This window comes from Erythranthe guttata, chromosome 9, assembly GCF_056151865.1.
Source record: "Erythranthe guttata isolate IM_541 chromosome 9, IM_541, whole genome shotgun sequence".
Taxonomy (NCBI): Eukaryota; Viridiplantae; Streptophyta; class Magnoliopsida; order Lamiales; family Phrymaceae; genus Erythranthe; species Erythranthe guttata.
Window position 1 is genome coordinate 846,978 of NC_142541.1, and position 17,527 is coordinate 864,504.

General features: G+C 32.0%; 3 protein-coding genes across 4 annotated transcripts; 1 reads left to right on the forward strand and 2 right to left on the reverse strand.

Moving 5' to 3' along the window:
- Positions 1–128: 128 nt before the first annotated feature.
- LOC105975040 (pachytene checkpoint-like protein) lies at positions 129–4,845 on the reverse strand. 2 transcript variants are annotated; one of them, XM_013000207.2, is made up of 14 exons: positions 4,528–4,845; positions 4,311–4,374; positions 4,074–4,180; positions 3,837–3,904; positions 3,468–3,571; positions 3,283–3,387; positions 2,799–2,888; positions 2,630–2,705; positions 2,235–2,304; positions 2,078–2,148; positions 1,901–1,991; positions 839–972; positions 634–762; positions 129–464 (listed from the first exon to the last, which is right to left on the reverse strand). In XM_013000207.2, the coding sequence occupies exons 1-14, from the start codon at positions 4,706–4,708 to the stop codon at positions 324–326; spliced, it is 1,431 nt and encodes a 476-aa protein (XP_012855661.2). In that variant the 5' UTR covers positions 4,709–4,845; the 3' UTR covers positions 129–323. The 2 variants fall into 2 exon arrangements, with proteins under 2 accessions (XP_012855661.2, XP_088679545.1); XM_088823419.1 differs by having other exon boundaries at positions 182–464; positions 639–762.
- Positions 4,846–6,340: 1,495 nt separating this feature from the next.
- On the forward strand, positions 6,341–7,165 carry LOC105975101 (uncharacterized). Its single transcript, XM_013000275.2, has one exon. The coding sequence runs from the start codon at positions 6,513–6,515 to the stop codon at positions 6,987–6,989; it is 477 nt and encodes a 158-aa protein (XP_012855729.2). The 5' UTR covers positions 6,341–6,512; the 3' UTR covers positions 6,990–7,165.
- A 461-nt stretch (positions 7,166–7,626) lies between these two features.
- Positions 7,627–11,934, reverse strand: LOC105974964 (protein NBR1 homolog). The gene is made up of 8 exons (XM_013000127.2): positions 11,824–11,934; positions 10,479–11,269; positions 10,053–10,125; positions 9,758–9,940; positions 9,530–9,679; positions 9,294–9,431; positions 9,113–9,207; positions 7,627–9,014 (listed from the first exon to the last, which is right to left on the reverse strand). Exons 1-8 carry the CDS (start codon positions 11,851–11,853, stop codon positions 8,930–8,932), a joined length of 1,545 nt encoding a protein of 514 aa, XP_012855581.2. The 5' UTR covers positions 11,854–11,934; the 3' UTR covers positions 7,627–8,929.
- Between the last annotated feature and the right edge of the window lie 5,593 nt (positions 11,935–17,527).

Consider the following 17,527-nt stretch of genomic DNA (forward strand, 5'->3'; position numbering starts at 1 on the left):
TCGATCAATCGATCGTATTTCAAGCTTTCGTGTTTATCATCGATCGATCGATCCTTCATACGAATGTTTTATATTTCCTGACTTTTTTGTAATACTTGTTATTATAAGAAATAAAAGGTAAAAATATCTTCCTTCTATGCTTTCCTCAAATGAATCTAATCTAAAGATCAACAGAAAGTCATGTCTCTGTGTCAAGTAATTAAAAGCCTAAAAATTACAATTACACCATACAAATAAGCGTTTTTTAACGTAACGTGCTGCCTACTTCTACATACTTGTACTAATTTTTGACATGAAAGAGGGATCGTCGAAAGACACGAAATTCAGTCGGGTATTTCGGAACATTCTCTTCTAGCTGTCTCAATCATCTTATGCAAGAATTTACCAGGTTCACAGCCTAAAGGATTTGCAAGGGCAGCATGTGTCAGAAATGGAAGCTTTCTGAGTGATCGCCCACTCAATCCCTGCAGATGAAAATAAGCACGATCAATCAAAAGTTCGATCAGAGTTTCTGTTTATGAGTTGCTGCTATTATAAGGAGCTTAAAAGCATCTAATAGTATCACTTAATTCAGTCAAAATACCAATATTATGTACATATATAATTGAAATTAACAGATTTACTTTAAGCTACCTCACATGCTTCTGCAGCTGCGAGTAGATGTACACAAAGACTGAATGGGGATGCAGCCTCGGGGATTAGAGCTGTATTTAATTGCTCTTTCAGACTTGTAAAACTTGGGACAAAGAGGTGATCGCCATCCTACATGAATTCCACTGCAAAATTAGCGTAATCGTAATTTATGTACTCTAAATATATTACGAATAGAGACAAATACCTGAAACCCGGAATTTGATAGAATACCAGTCCTTAAAAGCTCGACCAAACAAGATCTTAGAATTTCATAACGTGCTTGGAGAGTTGGAGGGCCCACGTATGCCTTTATGTCAGCTCGATCGACAAATGCTATATCTGTAAACCAAAGCATTTTAGAGATTTGAGCATTCACATTATTCTTGTTTGGTGAAAGACATAATGGAGGTAGGAGCACAATGCTACATAACTCTCGAAGGAAACCGGAGTGATGATACTGATTATGGAAAAGAAACGACAAAAAAATGGCGAGGTAGTGGACTCTCATGTCAAAACATTTAAGATTTAATATCCCAATAATTTATACCAATTCTTGAATTTAGTCACAACAGTTCGGACAAATTCTTATCCCATCTTCCAAACAAGATTGTAAGTCCTTGATAATGAGGGACTAGATTCTAGCGGTCACCCTAACATTTAAACTAACATGGCTAACAGCATGCTTAATCTGCAAAAAAAATCTTGACCAAAAGAGAGCCACATAATTTTGCAATCTGTCATGTGTCTTCAACGGGTTAATCTTTTGAATTTACTGACATTGTGCCAAGAAATGTCATAGGTAGAGTATACATGGCGTTCTTTTCATTTCAAAATCTTCAAATGGGCGTTAGTAGCTGTTAAGAAACAATAAGGAGGGCAGAATCCAGAAGTTCTACCAGTGAATTTAAATCTCTCAAGCTCTAGTCAGTTGAACTATCCAACAATCCAAGTTAATATATCACGCATGGACAATGAATACTAGTTGTCCCTTAGATACAATACGTAAACGTACTAAACGAGTAAACAACAAAAGTACTTAACGAGTACAACTAATGTTGAGTGGTGAGTCAATATTCAACAATATCTTCCTTTTTTTTTATTTGAGAAACTTATTAGCTTCCTGGTCCCCTTAAAAGGATTTCGTAAGTTCATTTTGGAGACACAATAACAGAGAGTAAAAGAGGCTCCAGAATGACATTTGATATAGCTTGTCAAACAGCATGTGAAGTGTGGTAAAACTTTAAAACGTAGGAAATTCATATCTCACCGATGGCAGCAGTTATATTTGATGTAGTTAGAATCACTACGTTAGGTGAAGACTTCAACTTGTCCATCTGGGTCAAAAGGGCATTGACAACCTGGGAGATGAAATAAAGATCTTGTTTAGAAAGAAGCATGTATAGTCAATAACTCGAGTTTATTCCATTTAAAGCAAGAAAGATACCCTTATAGAATCTGAAGGCTCGGAACCAGATAAAGCAGCCTTCCTGGCAGCAGCTAGGCTTTCAACTTCATCTACATAATTTGATCAGATAGCATTATGTATGATAAACCCAATTAGACAATGGCAAATTGACAATAGCTGTCATCAAAATTCTCACCAATCAAGACAAATACCATATTGTTTTCTTCCTCTACCATTTCTTGTATTTTGGCGAAAAGCTTTGCCACCTGAAATCGGAAGTTCAAATCAGCTACAATGATGCCTAGCAGTGAGGAACACAGATAAAATTGTCGTAATCCTTGACCATGTGACCTGATATGATTCGACTTATGATCTCACAACTCAAGTAAAACTATAGTCTAACTAACATACACTTCCCGTGTGTGTTTGACTTATGTATAAACTAGCTTTCGGTTATATACATGCATATTAGAAAGATGTAAGATGCTCAATCCATGTGGATAAAAGATGCAGGCATTCCGAAATGTCATTGCAGTCATGGCAAAAACCCAAAAAAAAAAAAAAGAGAGAGAGCAGATGGATGGGACTTACTAGCTTGCCACTTTCAGAAAACCATTTACTGAACAAGGAATGTGCATTAATCTCAATCAATTGGCATTGCGGGTACCTGGTTTGGAAAAAGTAACAGCCAAACAAAAAAATGTGATGAAATGAAGATTACAAGAATACGAGGATCCACAAGAACGGCTGTTGTAATAACCTTGAGCTAAAGCGTATTGAGAGTTTTTGTGCCAGCGCTTTGCATAACGACGTCTTGCCTGTGCCTGGAGGTCCATGAAGAAGGATGATGCTGCAGAAACCATTGGGATAAAAATAGGAACTCAGTGAATAAAACATGAATAATGTTAATGAGCGGATCTTGAAAATTGCAAGAAAGAATAACGAGCAAAAATATGTTAAATTTGGTATACTATATTAATAGGTCAAATAATTGGGAATGCTTAAAACTTTGACGTTTTGCCGCTATTAATCAGCAACCATGTAAGCATCAACATTTTGTATTTCCAAACTTTTTTGCAATGTCTATTGTACCTATATCATTAAGTTAAAATATCAATTAAATTTGAATGCCAAGTGTCTTTTTGTATCCTTTCAAGAATTGGAATCTATTTCCTTGTCTACCATAATTCTTTCTAAATTTAGAATTTTTGGATAAAGTTATTTTCTAGAATTCGTAAACTAACCGGTTCCATGATACAAGGGAAGGATTGACACCCTTGTCAGTGAAAAGTAAAGCACTTGCTGAATAACGTAGAAGCCTCTGTTTGAGACCATAATCATAAATTAAGCTGCAGAAAAGAAGGAAAAAAACACATGTCTTTAGGTTTCTTATTTAATCGCTTCTAAAAACGGATATTGTTAAACAAACCTTTCCCACATGCCATCAAATTCTTTTGCAGGAAGAATCCATTCGTTAAAGCTAGCAAGTTGACCATCATTGCTTAATTCTTCACACGGCCCTTCCTCACTGAGCTGAAAAATACAAAAAATCACATCAAATAAAAAGTTAGTTATTGCTTTGTCCAATTTCAACCATACAAAGGCATGTAAAAATGTTACTGAAGGCAATTCATCTCTTTACTCCAACATGGTTTCTTTCTTTACTTAACGAAAACTTATTCGATAAAGATTCAATATTACAAATTAGAAAGCTTAATGATGTTCACGTGAAAAAAATCCAAGTAGACAAATAAATACAATGAGAAAAAGGATAAGCATCGTGAGAGAAAAAACTGACCTGGAAAACATGCACGACAGGTTTGACTTGCCAGAATAAAAGAATATTGTGCTCTTCCACCCATACATCTACAAATCACAAAACAAATATTCCAGGATATAGGAACATAACTATATAAAATGGATATATTTATACACTATTCAGATGAAAAGAACACGAAAAATGTAAGCAAAAGTGTATTTCATTTCAACGTTGCTTTCTAAAGAACCGACTTTGAACTCAGAAACATAAGACTACCTGAATCGCATATACACATTCGTTGTACATTTTCCACTAGAAAAGTATCGTCGATTGGAACTGGGATTGGACCATCCTCATAGCTCATGCTTCTCTTTTCCAGCATTCTACATAGGAATCATAATTGCACATACTCCTTAATCAGAAACGAATTGAGAAATGTTTTTAAAATAGTTTTTTATATATATTAACACGGCAACAAACACGAATTATATATTTGCAGTGTTGTAATTTTACCTTTCGACTGCAGAACGGACATCTTCAGCCCGTGCTGTACTAGATGGTTTCAGTAAAACCTCAACTGCGGCGACAATTAGATCATCACATTAAACAATAACCACATTGCTAAAATACCCGAATTTGAGAAGAAAAAAAAATCAGCTTCCACTGTGGAACAAATTCTCCAGCTACACAAAAAAAATCTAGAATTTTATGCTCACATTTATGTATATACCTGACACAAGGACCTTATCTTCTCTGGGTAAAGGAGGGGGCGGTGGCGGCGACAGCTGCGGTGGTGGAGGAGGCGGCGCAGCTGGTGGCTCAAAAACGACATGGTCTTGCTCCGGTAAATTGCATTCGCCGGGATTATGCACGGAAATGTCCATTGGAGTACTCATTTCGGTGGCAGACATCACACACAGAATCAAATAATTTTGAAATAATAAAATCCGATTGCCCAAACCCTAGGTGAAATGGGGATTTTTAATTTGAAATTGGACGCGGGAAGAAGAACACACCTCGTCAAACTCAGCCGGAGACCTAAATAAAGCATTAGTATTATTTCTCTAGTATTTTAATATCATTTAGTTAAATTTATTTTCACATATTCTTTCTTGTTAATAAATATAAAATAAAAGGGTAAATTACAACCACCCCTGAGGTATGATCAAATTACGAAAACTCCCCTCTTGTTTAGATAATTACAACTATACCCTCAACTCCTCAAATTTAGTGGAATCTTCGAGATTACATGGAATATTATCACTTTTGTACCCGTTTTATCCCATTCGAACTCTACATTTTGAAGCAAGATGATCACAATTAGGTTTTTTTGGCTTGTATATATCAGATTGTGGTGCATCAGAAACTGTATTTTTACACAAAACGAGTACAAATTAGAGCACATTCCACCAAATCTGGATGATTATGTTGAATTTGACACCATAAGGGTAGAGGTGTAAGAAAAAAACATAGTTGAGGATGGTAGATGTAATTATCCAAACAAGAGGGTTTTTTTATAAATTGACAATACCTCAGGGGTGTTTGTAATTTACCCTATAAAATAAAATAAAAAAGAATAAACTTCCTATTTGTAATCTGACTGAAATTTACAAAATAAGCGATTTATATTTTGTTATCTTACATACAATTTATATTCGAAGCCATTAGCCTCAAGATTTTAAGTTCGTGAGGCGCCGAAAGCATTAAAAGATTATAGGGAACCGTTAGTGCTATTATACACGAATCTTTCACATTTTTTTATAAAAAAATAAGAATTTGAGAAATATTGAGGGGTCATGGCCCCCAACCTCCTCAACCCTTTGAAGTAATGTGTAATTCATATTGTTTAGTGACATACTTTTATAAAGATTGTGGTCAAATTGGATCTCCAATATATATGAGAGCCATCTAAAATAATTAATTAAATGACTTAAATAACCTCCAATATGAAATTTGTTTTTCTTTGTTTTTGGAAATTTAAAGTGTAAGAGATAGAAAGCCAATAGGCAATAGGGCCATAGATTATAACTTATGAGGCATAAATGAGATTAATTAATGAATACCTACTCAATTGAATACCTAAATAAGCGACGGTGCTATTAAATATCATAAAGCCTATCTAAATTATGACCGCATTATATGTAAAACCGATCTAGTTACAGTCGATAAAATAAGTAAAGTGCGACGTCTAATAATTTCAATTGTTATATATATATATATATATATATATATATATATATATAATATTTGTCAAAATCATCAAATTCGATTTCTTTTATACGAACTTTCTAGTCCGATATGTGGCTGGCTGCGGATTTTTTAATCAATAAAAAATAAAAAGAGTACTATAGCCCATTATTCCTAATTTTGTTGATAGGGATGTATTATTTATTTCATTTTTCCAACTATATAATAATGGAGGAGACAAATAAATATTAAAGTCATCCATACCCCATAAGTCACTCGTCTAGAAATCACAAGACTCATATATATATATATATATATATATATATATATATATATATATATATATATACACCACTCTAAAACAAAATAAAATTGTGCTGCTCAAAATCTTGCACCTCACCTCATCATCTGAATTTCCAACATGAGGCTCAAATTCACCCCAAGAAAATAAAAACATGTCCCAAAAAAAAAAAAAGAAAACCTCATCAAATTGCAACAAAAAAAAATATAAATAAATAAAAGAAAATTATGAAGAAAAATCAGAAGCATGAACAACAACAACAACAACAACAAGAAAAGGAAGACATTGAAATCCTCAAGGCAGTAGCACAAGCATGGCATGGCCAATCCAGCAGTGCCAGGTCATCAACTGCGGCAGCATCGGAATTCGACGCCCACCGAAGATTCTTCAAGGGGAGGCCGACTCGGTTCAAGATCGAGGCCGCGACGAATTTAGCGACGACGAAGAAAAATAAAGACGATAGCTACTACCACCACCAATGTGGGGCCAGTTGGGATTTCAGACAGTCACTCTGGGACTCTTACGAGATCATATCGGTTTCCAAGAAGTTGGAAACCGGTTTAGTTATGGCCGACCCGTTTTCCGCGCTGGAAAACGGGTTGGGCGTAGTCAAGAAGCGTAAAGAGGGTAAGAATAGCTTGAGGAACTTGTTCAACAAAATGTCTTCTAGAAGATTCAGTGAAGAAGATTTGCCGTCGGATTAGATTTATTCAGCTTTAAATACGATTTTTGAGGAATTAGATTTCTTGTTATTACCGGTTCGAATAAAATTTTCTTGTCTCACTTAGATACATGATGTATATGTATCGTACGATTTTCGGATATTCGGAAGCTAAATTATTCCCGGCTATAATTATTTACGGAAACAATTTTATGTTTACTTTGTACCAATTCCGACTCCGCATAAGGATGTAATTGCACAAGAATAGTATAAAAAAGTAAAAACGCACGCGATTATATCGAAAAACATTGAAAAAAATAGGAATGCGAAACCACATCATAAGTTTTCACCTCTAATGCACGGACACGCGTTTCGGACACTCGGACACCCGTGTCGGCCCATGTCCGTAATTTCACCTAAATAGGACACCCGTGTCGGGCCGTGTCTGTAATTTTGAAAAATATATGGCACACATGTCCCAAATTGGATACCTCTTTTTATAATTTATAAATATACCGTCGAAGTTTTATAATTTATAAATGTACCCTTGTAGTTTTATAATTTATAAATACACCCTTATATTTCTTATAATTTATAAATATGTTGTGTCCACGTTTCAGTGTCCGTGCATCATAAGTTCACACATATCCCATACGTATATGCAAGAAAAACAAGTACCCTAACTAAAAGAGAGGCATGTTATTTATATTAATAAATATCGCCATAATACGACACACGCTTCGTACTTATTACACCTTAAAAAGGTGTTCGATTTTCTTCACGCATTGAAATTCCTGTGCTTCTGCTGGATAAATCCATCAGCCTCCATATCAATCGTTATTTTCTCGTCACGTTTTCCATCCTTATCAACAACCTCAACAAGGTGAACTTTCTTGTACTGCACCATAGCCTCGGGGTAAAAGTTGCCCACGTGTTTGTCCTGACGGGGCGATGAGCTGGCAGTAACCGTGTGGGCCCGCGGGCTGCCGGAATAATCAGAGACCATTACACCTGCAGAACTAGGCATTCTTTGCATTCTCGTAACACGTTGGAGGTATTCGTCTATGGAGTCTTCTCCGTAGTAGTTGCTCCTCTCGGAGTACACCTCGTAGTTTCTTTGCATTGCGTTTTTCTCTCTCTAGCTCGCTCTTATCGAACTTGGTGATAAATGTTACTCGAGATTTATAGGGCCATGCTTTTGCAAAAAGATATTATTCGATCGAGCGAGATATTATTGGATTGCTCTTTCATGAATCAGATGCTTCTTGATCCTTTGTCGGTTTCAAGAAGTATATCCAATTATTATTCTCTCATTCGATTTTTTTCAGAGCTTCTTATTCGTGCAATAATGTGCGACAAGAAACAAAACGCCATTGATTAGTATGATTACTTCCCTCACAATCCAAGAAGCTTAACTCTTGAGCAATGCAAAATTGCACAAATCACCCCCAAATATGCTGAAAACCGCACAAATTACCCCAAAAGATGTTGAATGTCGCACAATTCAACCCTAAACGTGTTGAATATCGCACAAATTACCCCTGAATATGCTGAAAATCGCACAAATCAATCCTTTAAACAAATATTGTAATTACCGTATCGTATGTTATCGCTGTATCGAAGCGATATTTAGTGATATTTGATTACAAGCATTACATATGCCGAGTCGTATCATTTCCATAGAAATATCTCGCGATACATATCGCAGTATACCGCGATATTGACTACACTGATTCAGACAACTCTACCATGAATTTTCCGGTTCGAAAAGAGTATATATTAACATCAACAACCAAGATACGATGGCGAAAACTCTAAATAAATTGAACATAAAAAATAAAAAATAATTAAAAAAAAATAAAAAAACCCCAAATACCAAGAAAAAGAGTACGTTCAGTAAACTTAGAATTATAAGTGATAATAGTCATCAAATAATAGTTATTAAGCCAAAAAAAAAAAAAAAACCCCGAGTTTCGAGTGCACTCATATGACGTTGTACACCTCATATACACTCGTTTTATTTTCTTCCCACCACTTATCTGCCTGTCGAGGCGAAAAGAGTTTCTCGCTGCAGTAAAAAAAAACATACAAAACCAATTAACATATTATTCAATCTTGATTTTTCTTTATTGAAAAAATTCCACGTGTAAGACAAAATTTCGGTACCTAAAACGAATTCGTTCGATACGACTGGCACCATCCGGTAACGAGGTGAGAGTTATTTCAACACCGGGTGCGTACGTTTCGACCCTTGCTAGTCTCTATAAAATTTAGCCTAGTTAGCTCCATTAGATAGTGAATTAATAAAATAAAATAAAAGAACAAATAAATAAATAACGTCACGTACACCGTCCGCCGTCAGATGAAAACCACCGTAACCGTTTTCCACTACTTCCACTCCCTTTTTGGAGTTGCCAGGCTGCTCAAGGCTATCTCCCACAACTCGCTTTGCTTTCGCAGTTGGAATTCTTAACGCATCATCAACCTATAAATCAATCGAGGCAACCAATGCAAATGATGTAATTCGAAAACAAAAATTAAAATATAAATAAAAATAAAAATAAATATAACAAAATATCAAACCTTGATATAAATAGATATAACTTGTCCGAACCGTTCGTATGAGGGTGACATCAATACCCAGAACGACGTGTAGTAGCCCGGAAATTCGGGAGAAGTGAAATCGACGGAGATATCGAGATCCTCGTCCACCATCAAACCGTTTGCAGGAATCTAAAATAAAAAATAAAAATAAGAAAAAAATATATATAGAAAGAGAGAGAGAAATTAAAATAAATAAATAAACTCAACCTTCACTTCGAAAGAAGTTTGACTAGTGAATGCAGTTCCGCCGATCCAAGCTATTCGTGTTTTCTCGGGCCATGCAGTAAAACCGTTGTTTCTCATCTTCCATATCTTTGTTAAACGAGTCGAAGGCGGCACGCTACAACCTTCCACTAAATTCACATCTTCAACGCAAAAACTCTGGAGCTTCTACGCACATGGAATCGAAACACGCAAAAAAAAAAAAAAAACCCGAATTCGTATCACTAAACATAACCCAAATTACGAAAAGAAATAGCACAAAGATCGAACGAAGACGTACGGGTTTGGTGAATTCCATGGCCTCCAACCTGTCGATGCGGCTTTCAAATACCAAGAAGCAGGCGGTGCAGATTCTACAAAGAGGGGACGAAATTGGAATAAGTTCGCGTTTTAAAAAAAAAAAAAGATTATACTAAGAGGGTGTTCGGCTAAGCTTATAAGATGTTTTAGAGCTTATAAGCTCTTCCAAAGTGTTTAGTAATTTTTTTTTAATAAAAAATCTTATTTTTTTTTAAATAAACTGTCGGAGAACAAATATGAGAACAAATAAGATCGCCATTATCCAAACACTCCAAAAATCACTCCTAAAAATAAGATGTAACAGCTTAGCTCTTATGAGACGAAAGAGCTTATTAGTTGTTTAAAATAACACTCTAAATAGAAGATTAATTAGCACCATTATTAATTCGTTCATTAAATTACGTACCCCGTCGAATTGACCCCATACGTAGATTTCTCGTTGATCCCACAAACATCACAAAAAGGACTCCAACTCCAACGCGAGAAACTACTACTTCCACTAGGTAATCCATAAACCGGATAAGAATATGTATCAGGATAATCAGACTCATTTAGAACCTTCTCAAAAGCAGAAGCAGAAGCAGAAGCAGAAGCTGAAGCTGAAGGCGAAGCCGAAGCAGAAGCTAAAAAATCACTATTAGTAATAGGACGCGTTTTCGATTCAGTAATCTCTGCTTTAAACGACAAATCTTCGATGAGCTTCTCCATTTTTTCTTTCGGATTAAAACTCCGACTCGAATCGAACTTAACCGCATCACTATTAGTAATAGGACGCGTTTTCGATTCAGTAATCTCTGCTTTAAACGACAAATCTTCGATGAGCTTCTCCATTTTTTCTTTCGGATTAAAACTCCGACTCGAATCGAACTTAACCGCATCGATATTTTTTTCAAGAGGTGAACTCGAGGGGTTGAAACTGATGCTCGAGTTGATCTTCATCGAATCGTTTTCGTGAATCAGCTTAGTGACAGTGAATCTGATGGGGTTCAAACCCTGCATCACCGCATCACGAAGATCGATAAAATCGACAATAGTCGCCACATCACCATCTTCGTCTATGTAAGTGACCGTTATTTCCGTGTCGGGTGAAAACCCGAATAGGGAAAAGATTAGGCTTCGGAGTCCGTCAACAGTTAGGTTTACTTCACCGTCGATTACACGAGTCCTAAATCGCCTCATTATTTCGCCATATGTAACCTGCATTAATTTTTATGAACATTTTATTATAAAGAAATCAAAAAGAAAAATTAATAAAAAAAAATTAGAAGTTCTAAAATCCATCATACGTGTTATAGCAGTTACACCATGAAAAATAAACAACATTCAAAAAATTAAAAGAAAAAAAAAAAAAAAAAAAAGGAGGTCATAATTAGCTCACAAAAAATCCAAATTAATGAAAAAAAAAAAACTCAACTTTTTTCTTCTTTTCTGATTTTGTCACAAAAAAATCCTAATTTTTTTTATCGAGGGCGCGAACCCCGAAAATTTAAACTTGTAATAAATTCCTAGACTTAGCTACTGAAGAAACCCTTAACACAAGAATCAAACAAGATAAAGAAATTTCGCATCATAAAATCCCAAAAAAATTAATTAAAAAAAACACATTAAAAATAATAATAACAACAGCAAACAAATCATGAGAAAGTAATCGAATTTCGTTCCAAAGAATACATATTTTACACAGTATATATATACAATACAAGCATGGAATATTAAATATCAAAAAATAAAATAAATAATTAATTGAGAACCTTGATCACCACAGTAGAATCGGCCTCCATAGCTAAACTCCAAATCTTGTTTCAGCAAACCAGCAAAACCCAAAAACCCTAGATTTTATGTATATATATATATATATATATATATATATATATATATATATATATATATATATATATATATATATATATATAATCTGTTGAACCGATATACACGAAATCCACGCGGAAGGGGAAGGCCTGACGAATAGGGAGAGTTGTGATATGACAATGTACGTAAGTGAATACACGAAGAGTTGTTAGCTAATGTGGCTCTATTTTTTCAATTTTATTTTTATTATTTATTATAATTCCTTTTTCTTGTAAAATAAACAAAGAAACTTATAAGGTCATAAATAACGAGTCCATAAATATATACCTAATTTAGTGAAAATTCGAACCGAATTTCTTAATTTCGTCGATTTTGATCTGATTGGTGCATGAATAAATTACATTTTTCGATTTTTGCCAAATTAGATCCGTTTTTTTTTTATTATTATTTAAATAGTGAAAAACAAAAATCAAATTAATACATAATAAGAAAATATAATACACTAATATAGTAAAATTTAATAATATAGTATTATTCATATTTTATATAACACTAGTAACTCACCCGTGCGATGCACGGAGATTAATTCAAAAAATCAAAATGAGTTAGTGTAAATGAACGAAGAAAAAATATATCGAGAATGTAAATAATACAATTGAACAAAAAATAACAAATTCGTATCTTAATTTATCAATAAAAATATAATTCTCCATAAAAAATAAACTGACAATGTTATAAATACAATCCACGTTGAAATGTAGAAAATAACTACGAAACTGAAATCAAAGCAATGCATCAATCTTGCACATGAATCTGAATGTTGTTATAGAAGACCACGAAACTAATACAATATAATCTACGATCATAGGACGGATAACCTGTTATTTTTCATGATTTTCTATATATAAGTTAGAGACATTACATAGATAAAAAATATTAATATATATGAGGACATATCAAAAAAAAAAATACTCGATTATTCAAGTGGAAATATATTACATACTACAAATAAAATTGAACATACATATAGTGTACACGTTGAAATAATAAAGAAATATGAACATGTTATCGATAAATGATGTGTATCAATGTGTACCTTTATATTCTTTGGAATACTTCTTTGTACACGATATTGCTAGTAACACTGGACAACTCACCGGATTCGCTCTTGATGAAAATCTTTATTCCAAATCTACTCTTCACTCCAGACAACGCTACGTACAATTACCGTGACTGAAGGCATTGAAAGGTACAGTCCAACGTGCGAAAGAATTTGGCATTGACTTTTGTTGATTGTCATGGCAAATGAAATAATCACCGGTTATTGTCGTCTTCGAAATTTAACTGACGATGTGGAATTCGAAGGTATCAAAGTCATCCGAGGAATTTCACCAACATTCTTACTGGACAATACCTTGCAATTAATTATGTGCATGTCCAATCTTTCAACTTGGAGACGAATTCCATTGCACAAACCTCTCGCTTGATCGATATTCCTAATGAGCATGACATAAACGTTTTTCTTTCATTTTAGCTCATGCAGGATTGTACAAAATGTTGAGGTTAATAAAGGTATACACATCTTCACCCTTACACATTGATGCCGTGAAATCCAATCATTTATGCAATAATTGAATGTAGTTACTTAATTTGATGTATATCCTTATTTGTTTTGTTAGTTAGTGTTGGAACATGATTCATCGCAAGAAATGATTCACGACTACCGTGAAGAACCAAATAACGACGAAGAGGATGGAGTTGCCATTGAAGATTTCGACAACCAAATTTATGAGGAGTACATCATCTATGCAATAAAGTTTGAAAAAACGATGACAAAGTCCAATAAGTCGAGAGTGGTAAATTAATCAACAGATTTATTTGTTTTCCAACGAAATAAAATCTTATTATTTGAATTAATAATATAATTATTAACCGATGCAGACTATCCCCGCAAATTTTGCTAATGCGGCAGATTTCACGGAGACAACATATATCAGCATGGCGTATGGAGTGGAACCATCAGACATGATAACTCTGTACGTTAGGGGTAATTATCGCACCAAAAGATTTGAATTGTCGACAGGTTGGCCAACATTGTTCATCGAGCATAAGATGGTGGTTGGGAACACGTACTCATTTGAGTACAACGTTAACAATAATGTCATCACGGTGAATTCGGTTGATGACAATTAACATGATCTTTGAGTATCTCCCCTAGTAGTTTGGTATTATACCTAAAGCTCAAATGGTTATACATTTTAACTAAATCGGTTTTTTATTAATATAAACGTATTGTTTTTTATTATTTTTATTTTTATGTAATACTATGAGCTTTGATTACAATTCGTTTATTGACCTATATGGGGATATGTACGCCATATTTTTTATTTAATTGTTGTGCCTTAATTGTAATTAAATAATAACGGTATGGGTTTCAAAAGTATTATAATAATCTATTGGTCGCTTTAATGATAAATCCTAACAATAGACGGGCTTAGATGCATATAAATTTAATTTCGTAAATTACAAAGCAATATATGTTAAATTAACCAAAAACCACTTGAATAACAACGCGGGACTTGGTTCGTAATTATATACAAATATTGTGTCACGGTTTTTAATAATAACTATCCTTATGGGTATAAACAATAATAAAAATTTTATTTGCGGTTTTGCGTATAAGCAACTAAACTATACAGGGATATTTATGTACTATTATTTAATTGGTGTGCATAAAGTATAATTAGTTATTAACATATGGGTATAAAAAGTACTATACTAATCTATTGGCCGTTTTAATGATGAATAATAACATTATAAGGACTTGTATGCATATAAGATTAATTCCAATAATTACAAACCAATACATGGTTAATTAACAAATAAGGGCTTAAAATAATATATCACAAAACCCGAACATAACCTCATCTCGCAACACCAGAGTTTAATAATAATATGCTAAAAATCATGGCAAGGGGAAGTAACGCGGCAACAAACCGAAGCAAATTTGCGAGACGGCATAGATCGAAACTTATGTTTGATTAGACACTTTGATCATTTATGTTTAGCATACATTATTACGGGTTCTTAGCCACCAATTAATATTGGTTACGGTGCCCCTATCCGTGCTTATGACCAACAACTTTTGAATGTTACTTTTAAATATTTCATTCCGTCGTGTGCTTCGTATTCATTTAATTGGTGCACATTGGTTATGAATATGTTATAATAGTTGGTCAAGTGTGTTATGTGAAATATATAAAAATGTAAATAAGATAATTTAAATACATTGCATGTATAAAAGTTTGTGAGATATGATAAAAAAAATGAACGCTACAATAATATATGTTAATTTAATCACTTTATCGTGAATAGATAAATGTGTGGATATTAATGATATTAACAAAACATATCGAATAAAAAATTCTAAATATTATTAAAACCATATGCCCAAAACAATAAAAAAAACAATTATTGCAAACTTAATCAAACAATAATATCCAAAATATGAAGAAGAAAAAAACAAAAAACAAAAAAAAAACAAAAACTAAATGTCTAAAACATAGCAACAAAAATATAAATCTAACGTGAAAAACAAATATAGTACCAAATGCATTAACGGGTGAAAATTGTTAAATTAGGTCATCTAAAGTTTCATTATTTGAACTTATTAATCTAATAACATAGTACCAATAGTTTTTATTTCAATTATTTCAATCACATAAAAAATATAGGGCATATTAGTCAAAATAGAAACTTAAATATTTGATCTAAGCATATAGTGTTATTTATATACGAAATTGTCATGATTAATATATAAATAATATTTTTGACATGATTTCGATTATTTTATAACAAAAATAAGAAAAAATACATATAAATAAATGAAATAAAAAGATCTTAAATAGCGGAATCGTATATACATTAAACAAAATTCACGTAACAAAATTTAAAAATAAAAATTCTAATCAATTTAAAAGATAAAAAAAAATTAATTAAATAATTTCTTTAACATGTATCACTTCGATCACGTTCTTTGTAGGGATGAACTCGAACGAATATATCTTCCCCGCGTCAATAGCACTTTGACTTTGATATTCCATAATAACTTTTGTTTTCTAATTAATAAATTATATGTTACAAATTAAATAAACGATAAACAAAAACACGGCAAAATAATATATTCATTACATAATACATTAAAAATAATAATATTAATACGCATGTTACCAACCTTTTGATTTCATTAGAGGAAACGAATTTTCTCAAATTTTATATTAGCGTTTTTTATCTCAAAAAATCCATCTTCTTCTAGTTCATCTTCAAAAAACACAAAAAAAAAAAAAAATTGTTAGATAAATATATCTACAAATAGGTAAATAGGCTTATAATAAATGATAATATGCAAATAAATAAATGAAATGTGCATAAACATAATATAAAGTGAGGGAAAAAAAAGAGAAAAACAAACAAAAAAGAAAAGTACAGGTTCGAAGAATAGAATACAAAGATTCTTAGTTTCGAATGAGTGTCGCAAATGTTGATGGAGGGGACAAATGAAGTAAGAGGTGGTATTATACTTATGGCAAATATATTAATAATGTAAATTTTGTGAATGAAGAAATACATATTAATTGTAATAATTTTAGTATATTATTGAAATAAGATTCAAAATCGGATATTAAATGGAAATAAAATCAAGATTTGTGATATTATTACCCTCCCATATTAAATCCTTCACATTTACAATTCAATGTAATTAAAGCATACTATATATACTATCGGATTAAAAAGAATCAAATCATTACATAAAAATATTATTTTTCGAATTACTTTTGCGAAATTCTATGAATATAATATATTTCAAGGATTAATACCAAAAAATACATAAAAATACGAAAATATAAATATAATATAAAAAAAATCTGAAATATATACATAATATAAAAAAAATAAAAAATATAAACATAATAAAAATAATTGAATATCCATACATAAAAAAATTGATTTTTCTGATTCAAAAAAAATATAGACTGAAAATATATTTCAAAAATTTAAAAGATTAAAAATATAATATTTTTAGAATTTAATATATATATATATATATATATATATATATATATATATATATATATATATATATATATATATATATATATATATTATAATAACCACAAAATTATTAACATAATTATTTAAATTACAAATTTAAATAAAATAATGAAAAAAAAATACAATTAGCATATTACGTTTTTTGAAAAATTAATGAAGTGAAATAATACTTTTTTTGGCTTTTTAAAATATAAAATTCGTGAAATAATTTTTAAAAATGGTAAATAAAATCAAGATTTATGATATTATTATTTATTACCCTCTCATATTAAATCCTTCACATTTATCAAATCAAACAATGAAAGTATGATAACATGCCCAAAATTAATATATATTAAGGTTTATCATTTCTTAGAAATTAATTACAATGTAATGTATTTCAAGCATAATATAAATATACTATTGGATTTAAAAAAATCAAATCATTAATTATATAAAAACATGATTTTTCGAATTAGTTTTGAGAAATTCTATAATTATATATATTTCAAGGAATTAATACTAAAAAAATACATAAAAATACGAAAATATAAA